Genomic DNA, 9,778 nt, shown 5'->3' with positions numbered 1-9,778 from the left:
TTTAATTTTGTTTTTGCCCCCCCCCCCCCCAGCCAAAATCTTTTGAGTCTCAAGTTCTGAGAAAATGGTGGAAAAGCAGTTTGGAACTGCATTGTAAAATCGAAGCCTTCTCAACTTGATGGCTGTACGAATTTTAATTGATTTATGCTTCTTATTTCTCAGAGACTGATATACGACTGTCTCAATCATATGCTAACTTGGCTAAGGTCTGAATTTTGACGCTAGACGAGAAAAATGAAGTTATTTTGTTCAAAGGCAGAGAGAAGCTTGTCTTGCTTTTCCTTTGAGTTTTGATATGGCAGAATAATGATTATCGACCAAACATGAAACATATGATATTTCTGCTTCTTTTGTTGCTTATGCTGTGAGCATTTTGTGAGCTAAGAAAAATACAAAAATTATTGCTGACTGACCTTATAACTTATAAGCTCTTGCATATTCCAGTGAATTTACTTGGCAATTTGGTTTTTGTCACTGGGTTGTCAACCTCTTCAGGTTATTATTCTTCTCTTCCTTACTTCCGCAAGAGATCCAGGCATTATTCCTCGTAATCTCCACCCTCCAGAAGATGAAGGCTCAAGCATATCTGTTGACTGGCCAGGAAGTCAGGTTGCTGGCCCAAGTTTACCTCCAACAAAAGATGTAATGGTGAATGGGATGGTAGTCAAGGTCAAATACTGCCAAACATGCTTGCTATACCGCCCGCCACGATGCTCTCATTGTTCTATATGCAACAACTGCGTTGAGCGTTTTGATCATCATTGCCCGTGGGTGGGGCAATGTATTGGCAAGGTATGTTCCAGTTTAACAGTGTTTCTACCATGCATATTTTGATTTAATTATGGATTCGGTTCTTATTTTTTTTCGAATTATTTTCTAGTGGATTCACATTTTGATTGAATGCATTGTTCCTACAATTTTAAACCTTTTGGCTTGGTATGTGCCAATGTGATGGCCTTCAACTCTCTCATTTGATAGTGCATCCTCCACCACATATATCGGATAAATGGTTTGAAATGCTTCTGTAGTAGACTCCACACAGGGTCTGTCCTAACTATGGAATATATGTCTTTCCGCTAAACAGAGTGTATTGAACTCATAATTCATTAGATACTTTTTACATTAGGTACTTTTTATGAATGTCAACTAGGTATCGTAAGTAAATTGCTCCCGGCTCTTCCGTCATTTGTTAACCAAAGTTATTCTTTGATAAATGATCACTATGGGTCAGACTCAATAGAATTTGATCCAAAGACAACTGAATATACTGTCGTTAGGCATGTCATGTGGTGGTTCATGGTGAGCGCATTCATAGTTACACTCTTATTAAGTGTGACAGATACTGAATCCCCTGGCTTTCTTTGAGTGTTTCTGTTTTGCCAAAATGGACTGGAAAAGAAGTTAGAAAAACAAAAAAGATTGAGCTAGTAAAGAATGCTTGATTTTATTTTTAAAAATGCAGATACTTGTTCATTATGGCATAGATTTCCTTAAATTTTCCCAACCAATTTTTTTTTTTTTTTTTTGGGGGGGGGGTGTTGATTAGCAGTGATATGTCAAATCAATAACCTGTTAAATTATAATATTCATGTAAGTAGTTTGATCCTAGGTCATATGGCATGAGCCTTTACATTCCAAACTGCAACATTTGGTATGTATTCCAAGATTTGTGCATTTTCTTATTCTAGAATTTGTTTTATTTTATTTTGGGGAAGATTTTTTCATCATACAACTGCACAGGTATTAATTAGGCATCCCAGGCTATGTTTTGCCAGCATAGCTAAATAAGCATTTTTCAGAGCTTTCCAAATCACAGATTTCCTGGTTGACTTTGTGGGGTGTTTGAGATACAAGGCATGGGTTAAAGAGGCGAAACATCCTGTAATTGGGATTGACTTACTAATGATGATGATTACACTCAAGATGATTCTTCAGTGTATTCAGTTATTTTTTTGTGAAAACTTGGTTTCAAATGGCTCATAGTACTATTGATATCCTGTATGCTAATTATATATAGTTCTGACGTCTTAAGATTTTTCTGATTATACTATACTGGTTTTTGATATTAAATTGCCGTCTTACCTTCATAGACCTGACTGGTTAGAGTGTTCTGTTGACAGAGGAATTACAGATTCTTTTTCATGTTTGTGTCATCCACAACGATGTTATGCCTCTATGTTCTTGCATTCTGCTGGGTCAACATCAGGAAGATAATGGGTGCATATCATTGCAATATGTGGACGGCCTTTCTGAAGTCTCCTGTTTCAGGAATCCTGATACTGTACACATTCATATGTGCTTGGTTTGTTGGCGGCCTCACCGCATTTCATCTGTACTTGATATTCACCAATCAGGTTGCGATTTTCTCCTCACCCTCACTTTTCTGTTCTGAATCCTTTACTCCTCATTATGCAGCTTGCAAGTTATTTTATTTTTTTGCAGACAACATATGAGAACTTCCGGTATAGATATGATGGAAAGATGAATCCTTACAACATTGGTTGCATTCGTAATGTTCTGGAAGTTTTCTTCTCAAAAATCCCAAAATCAAAGAACAAATTCCGGGCAAAGGTCAGGGTCAAGTCATCATCTAGCTATGCCAGTTCAATGCCATTGGGCGATTCCTTGAGCCCAGAGGTGCCCAAAAGGAGCTTTAATATAGAAGTGGGCAAACGACAAGCTGTTGCTGATGAGGATTTTGAAGATATACAAAGTCAGATTGACAGTGTTGGTGGATTGGAGAGGTGTGGAACCCAGCCAAGACACACAAATTGGGATCGTAAAGCCAACTGGGAGATAACACCAGATATACATGTGTTAGCTGCTGAGTTTGGAATGGAATCTGGTTTAGCAGACAGGCAGAAAATTTCTAGAGATCATTGAAGTTTGTTTCATGAAGTATATTCTAGCGAGTCGAAAGTGCTCTCTGATCTCAAAGTCATCATGACATCTCTAATGGGGGCTGATTGAATATGGTCACTGACATTGCATTCAACTCAAAGTCCATGTCGAAAAGATGTTATATGCTTCACGTATGGAAGGAGAGAATGCTTTTGTTTGTTTAGGTATGAAATGGTACATGCTGTAAATTAACCTTCATTGATAGTTATTTGGATTGTTGTTGTGCTATTACTTGCTCATTTTTCTGGAAATTTGTTGAGTGTTGATATTTATCAATTGACTGGTAATATTAGAGAGAACCATTAGCCTCTTACACGAGCTCTGATTCAGTCATTGGTGTTTGAATACAAGGGATACTTTATAGGATCGGGGAAACCCCCCACTCCCTGTTTTCAGAAGGTGTAATTAAAAAGACTTATTTTCTTTTCCATTCTTTCTTACATTGTTGTGCCAGGGAAATAATTTGCTCAAGTGCAATGTGTTTGTTTCCAAGGAAAATTGAAAATTTTTGGTTTATCAGTGAACACATCTGCCAAAAATTGCTTGTTGACAACGACTTAATAAGTCTTCGGTGTCCAAGTGAGGCTCCCAAGTTTCTGTGATATATTGGCTCGTGACATTGACATCGTTGAGAGAAGCTCGTTTGGGAATTTGGCCTTGAAAAATTTCTACTGTCACAACCCGAAAATCTCCTCCTTTTCCCCCCCCTTCAAATAAATACATATTGTAGGCAAATTAAATATAGTTAGTGTTCGCTATTTCTTTAACTTGAATCTCCCTTGTGGTCATAGTATCATGATTAATTATGATTTCTTTTAATTATTTAACATTAAAATCCGCGTAAATCAAGAAGACATGAGGCATTAAAGAAATATATTGGACATTAAACATCATAACAATTTCTATTTACATAATATAAAAGAGTGATGTTAACATAGTATAAAATATATAATAAAAAATATGTATTTTGATATAATTTTTTTTTTGTCAAAAAATGTGAAATAGCTTATATATATATAAGGAACATATTCAATTACAAGCAAACAACTTTCTAAGATTAAGGTATTGTTTGGTGAGAATGTGTTTGTTTTTGTGGTTTTAATTTTTTTTATGTTTTTTATTATTTTAATATGTTGATGTTAAAAATAAATTAAATTATTTTAATATATTTTCAAGTAAAAAGAAATTTGAAAAATAATCATTGCTAAAATTCTTATTTTTTTTATATTTTTTAATTATTTTGATGTGTTGATGTTAAAAATAATTTTTTTAAAATTTTTTCAATTTATTTTTAAGTAAAAAAAACTTTGAAAAATAATTACAGTAATTTTAAACATTACATATACATTTGTTTTTGTGGCTTCAAAAATACTGAATTTCTTTTTTTGCTTGAATTATTTTTGGATAACAAACAACAGCAAATATGAGATCTAAATCCACGCACAAAAAAACTGATATAATCTAAAACTATGAATGAGGGGGGAGGGGATTTTTTTTTTTTTTCATTGTCACAGTTCAGATCACCATGTTTATCATTTTCTGGCCAACATATTTCCTTTTGTCACAATTCAACCATCACAAATCAGATAGTTTATGGCACATCCTCAGTGTGAGCTCCATGCTGTTTCGTCGCTAGTTGGATAAAAGAGGGGCCGGAATACCCCAAAGTTGGTCACGGAGGTGTCTTTATTATTAGCAGAACTAATCAACAGACATTTAAAGATGGGAGCCTCTGTCCTGACCTGAGTAAGGAAGGGCTCGCATTACATTTTGAAAAAGAACAAGAAAAAAAAGAATGGCCCACAATATAGCACGAAATTCTATTTACATTATGACACCATAGTAATTGGACTCATAAACAGAAGGGGCAAGATAACATTAGGAGGCATTTGATGGATAAGAATCAGCAGCGATGGTTGAGGCCTGTGATTGTTTAATCAGTGGTGGCGAGGAAGGACTCCGACTGTTTTTAGTGTCTCTGCATCATGAGGCCTGCAATGCACGTACCACTCTTCATCAGCATTATTGAATAAAGGATTGTTGCAATCTGATATCAACAGTCATGTGTTTAGGAAAGAATTGATCATTCGAGTTTGTTTTGGCAGGCTCAATCATATATGTTACAATAGCATAACAGGTGAGATAATTTATTCCTGAATTCGGGATATGCAATGAGATGCACAATTAACAATTTATTCAAGTATTTAATTGACTGAAATGAATGAGACAAGGGAAAAAAAGTAAAGGTACTTGGTGATGGCATTAGCGCGGGTTGGATCAGGCAGGGTGGGATTATGTTCCTGGATATGAGCAACCTTCCTGAGGAATGATTTTTTGAGAAATTTACTAGCATCAGCAACTACTGTATCAGGGTCGTCTACCTCAGCAATGGATTCTCTCCTTTTCTTGTTTATGCTAACTCCTGGGCTATGCACCAGCTGCTGCTTCATGGTGTGGAAGGCCATCGCAACTGCTACAGTCATCATTCCTGCCATCACATAGAATGGTGCATACTCCCCCGTCGCTGCATACCTGAAATTGTGAGTGTTCATCAATACCCACACGATCATACCGTGGCTCTCTTATTTTGTAATAATGCTAATATATATGTGCAGTAATGGGCTACGGCTAAGAACATGACTGGTTTCATTCTTAATAAAACCTGCTGCTAGGCACATGATGGGCAGCATTGTGAGACATTGTTGCAAACTTGGGAGCGGTGGAGGATGCAAAAGGTCGACTCTGTCCCAATCGAGACAGCACTGCTCTCCACTGGCTCTGCCACCCATAGGACAAACGTAAATACCAGTATATGAATACAATTATCCTCCTGTATGAAACTAATCATCTCCCCATGTATCTCAATGCATAAAGAAAAAGAAACCGATAATAAACAGTAACTTACAGTAGCCCTGAAAGCCATTATTTCCGATCAAGAAAGAAGGAATGAAGAAGAAAGTTTCTTGGCTCTTGCTGATGAATGCGGTTAATGGATATCGACTCTGTTTCCTTGCTTTAAATAAACATCGTATGGAAGACTTTTGAAACCTCAGAAACTCTCGTGATTGAGAGGCGACACGTTGCCGGCATGCACTTTTTGTAGGAGAGAATATCTGAAAGTTTATTTCTTTGTGGCGACTAGCTAGTGAGTGTATCGATATGATAATTAGGGTGTTCGCCATAAGCAAAGTCTTTTAAACAAAGTATTTTAAAATTTCAACAGAATTATCTTACTTTAAATGTATTTTTAAATAAAATTTTTAAACTAAAATAAAAAAATTTAATTATATTTCAACAAAATAAACATAAATTCTAGATTCATGAGAAAAAAAAAGTTTATAAAAAAGAAGAAAAACACTAAAACTAAAATAAGGAGAGAAAAACTATATAAAATTTTGGAAAAAAACTTGTGCAAAACTCTTCTTTCACCCCTCTTTTTTAGTATGAATTTTAAAAGTTAAAAAGTTAAACAATTAATTTTGATAATAATTATAATTAAGTCTTACCATCAATAATTAAATTTGAATATAGTGACCACAAATATTACTTTTAAGATGAAAAAAATGGATTAGGTTTTGCAGAAAATATTTTTATAATAGATTATTAACATTCATGCGTTGAAAAAAATAATTTTTCATGAACTAGATTCAAGTCAAAATTTTATTTGACAAAAAATAATCTTTTAAAATCTAAAATATTATTTTACAATAAGCTCAAACTTGAGCTCCTAAAATTCTAAGTTTATTTTGCTTCGAAATTACAAGTCTGTGGTGTGTGTGAGTTCAAGCACAAAGCCCAAAACCCCTCTCATCTAAGAATTTAGGTGTCATTTAAACTAAATTTTAATTTTCTAGCCTTTTATTTTATAAATACTAAGAAAAAATTGTTTTCTTTCCATGCGGAATAAAGCTTGTGTAATACTGAATTTGTGAGAATATTTTAATCTATTTATCAAATTTAGAGGCACTCCTTTTCAAAATATTTTAATTTTTTTTATAAATTAATAGAAGATCACAATTGAGATACATATTTAAAAAACTAATGTATGAAAAAAAGGGGTCCGAGTCACAAGAGATTAATTAAGTACCATAATCCATGCACGCAGATAGAAAGATGACAAAAGCTTCTTGGATCGATCATCCCTCGGAAGAAAGAGATCTCGAATATCCTTGTCCATCACAACAAGCAAGGAGCTGGGGGAAAAAGAAGAAAGAAAACCCTGAAACTGCCATGTTTTTCCACAGCTTTCTTGAACTTCCTAGAGGTGCTATACATATAACTTGAGAAGTTCAAGAAAGCCGTGGAATAGCATGACCAGGTGTTGCAAGAAAATACCACCTCCAATTCTTCTCAGATCCGACGACTCTATATTTCTTTTCTCATGAACTGAAAAAATAGTGATACAAAGAGATTTATATGGAGCATTATGTCCATACAAAACCTCATACATGGACCCCCAGAACATATAATTTTGCTGCGTACCAGCTTTATAGAGGACAGTAGGGTTCCTTGGCGCACAAGAGCGCATTTTCCTCACCAAAGTCCCACTTTTCTAGTCAGTGCCAGCGCAGTGGGACATACGCAAACAATCACATACGAAGTAATGTTTTTAGAGATTTTTTTTTTTCCTTTTTTTACTTAAGAGCTTCGTGACATATTAATTAAATTCGAGGAATTATAAACTTGATGATGTGAATCAACCCAATTAATTATTTTTAATTTGATGATGTACTAAAATTCAAATAGTTTAAAAATAAAAATAATATATATAATTAATTAATCTGTTAATTTAAGTAGTTTTTTCTTCTCTCCTTAGCCAAGACACTCGGTAGGCCAAGATAGTTGTGATTAGTATCTGAGAAGAACTATTTTTGATGAATTTAAAGAATTTTCAATGTTTAAATAAATATATTTTTAGAGAGATAATGCAATAATGTTTTAAAAAGAAATGTTATATATATATATATATAGTAAAGAATAAAAAATTGTAAACCTGAGTTTTCTAAAAGAATCATTTGACCTTTATAATTTGTGAACTTTTTTTATGAAAAAAAACTAGAATATTATTTTATTTTGATAGCATTTCAAAATAAAATTCATTATTTATGATCATTAATTAACTTTTCAATAGATTTGCAAGAAATATATACAGTACAGAATGAGTTTTTTAAAAGAATCATTTTATTTTTATAATACATGAACGCTATTCTTTTATAAAAAAAAAATCTGAAATATTATCTTATCTTGATAGTATTTATTTAAAAAGGAATAAAAATTCATTACTTATCATTAATTAACTTTTCAGCAGATTTACCAAGGAATTGGAGGATACAATTTCAAAAGTGACAAATAAACACTCATATACATGAACTAAGAGGGTTTGCTCGCCGAGGGAGTGAAAATATAAAATTCTGAGAGAAAAGGAAACGAAATGGAGATGCAGGGGATCGAACCCTGTACCTCTCGCATGCAAAGCGAGCGCTCTACCATTTGAGCTACATCCCCACCCAGTAACCCTCGTTGCTATAAAATAATATTGAACATGTCTGGTTAAGAATTCCAAACACTTCAAAAAGATATTAATATTGACGCCAACGTCAAGCCTGTCTATTGATTACTACTGGCATTACATCCCAATAGAGGATGTCGTTTCCCTGTAATTCACTATATCCATAGACACGTTCGTTGTCGACGGCACTGTTCCTTCAACAATGTTTTTTAATTTTATCATTTCAAATTATATTATTATTTTTTTATACATTCACTTACATATAGTATCTTTGTAAACTGAAATTATATATGTTAAAACAAAATTAAAAAAAAGAGAGAAAAAAGTTAAATTACATGAAAAGAAAAAAATTCAGTTTAATTCCCAAGGTTTTAGCTTAAGCATTTATTTGGTCTTCGTAGTTTTTTAATTTTACATTTCAATTCTAAACTTTTTTTTTTTTCAAGTTTCAGTTCCCGGATGTTGTTAGAAGAGAGAGAAAATCACAAAAAAAAAAAAGGAGAGAAAAAGGGGTGATTATCAAATGCTTGGATTGCCTCACATTCCTCTTCTGTGCAAATCACCTCACGGATGGCTTTTAATGCTTCTGATTTCTTCAGTAATTCATCAATAATGATATCATCCTTGGGAAGCTGGCTGATGATTGCAGCAGCAATGGACCTTTCTTCGATATCCAGTGAAACAAAGGTGTTGATGGCAGTTTCTTTAGAAGGAGATGGTGGGAGCGGAACTCCATCAGGATGATTATCAGAAATACAGCTTATGAGTTTCAATGCCCATCTTTTCACCTCACGCTGATCACCAACCAGCGAATCGAATAGGTGGGCAATTGCATCCCTATGCGATCGGATTAGATCTTGAGCTGTCTGAGATTTAGAGCTGAGTTCAACTAGCAGGTGCAAGAACTGAATCTTAGTTTCAGGATCAGAAATGTTGACAGACTGCAGAAAGAGACTTACGTTGTGCTCTGATTGCAGCTCCTGCAGGCCCTGATGCGTCTCGAATTCAGGATGGTGGCAGGCTCCAACCAATAGAGCAAGAATCTTACCAGCTTCTTGTTTCAAGTGTGAATCAGATTGTACAAATGAGATGAGGCCTAACTGAAGGGGTATCTGTTGGGTATGCGACCAAAGTCCTACATTGGTTAGAAATAGAGAGGATCAAGGGTATATAAGGATGGACAAATATCTCCATTGGTATGAGGCCTTTTGGGTGTAACCCAAGAGCAAATCCATGAGGGCTTAGGCCCAAAGTGGACAATATCACTCCAATGTGGAGATAAGTGGTGTCTGTAATCCTTACAAGTGGTATCAGAGCCATGCCCCCGAGTTAGCCATGATGGATGAATCCTCGGAATGCCGAACAAAA

The 9,778-nt window shown here is 34.5% G+C and overlaps 2 protein-coding genes and 1 non-coding gene across 3 annotated transcripts in view; 1 reads left to right on the top strand and 2 right to left on the bottom strand.

The window, feature by feature from the left end:
* LOC105123116 (probable protein S-acyltransferase 7) overlaps nucleotides 1-3,329 on the top strand; it is a 5,904-nt gene extending 2,575 nt beyond the window's left edge. Inside the window, exons 4-6 of the mRNA XM_011022612.1 lie at nucleotides 496-792; nucleotides 2,121-2,354; nucleotides 2,443-3,329. Coding sequence (XP_011020914.1) covers nucleotides 496-792; nucleotides 2,121-2,354; nucleotides 2,443-2,883 — 972 coding nt within the window. The 3' untranslated portion in view covers nucleotides 2,884-3,329. The remainder of the gene's footprint in view (nucleotides 1-495; nucleotides 793-2,120; nucleotides 2,355-2,442) is intronic.
* Nucleotides 3,330-4,575: 1,246 nt separating this feature from the next.
* Nucleotides 4,576-5,869, bottom strand: LOC105123117 (ribosome biogenesis NEP1-like protein). The gene is made up of 4 exons (XM_011022613.1): nucleotides 5,807-5,869; nucleotides 5,564-5,679; nucleotides 5,152-5,433; nucleotides 4,576-4,893 (listed from the first exon to the last, which is right to left on the bottom strand). The coding sequence occupies exons 1-4, from the start codon at nucleotides 5,822-5,824 to the stop codon at nucleotides 4,839-4,841; spliced, it is 471 nt and encodes a 156-aa protein (XP_011020915.1). The 5' UTR covers nucleotides 5,825-5,869; the 3' UTR covers nucleotides 4,576-4,838.
* Nucleotides 5,870-8,333: 2,464 nt separating this feature from the next.
* Nucleotides 8,334-8,406, bottom strand: TRNAA-UGC (transfer RNA alanine (anticodon UGC)). The gene has a single exon. It is a non-coding gene; the product is annotated as a tRNA-Ala (tRNA).
* Between the last annotated feature and the right edge of the window lie 1,372 nt (nucleotides 8,407-9,778).

The sequence above is a fragment of the Populus euphratica genome, unplaced genomic scaffold, assembly GCF_000495115.2.
Source record: "Populus euphratica unplaced genomic scaffold, PopEup_1.0 scaffold8.1, whole genome shotgun sequence".
NCBI classification, from domain to species: Eukaryota; Viridiplantae; Streptophyta; class Magnoliopsida; order Malpighiales; family Salicaceae; genus Populus; species Populus euphratica.
The sequence above is the reverse complement of the archived record's forward strand: the minus strand, read 5'-3'. Positions and strand labels throughout refer to the sequence as shown.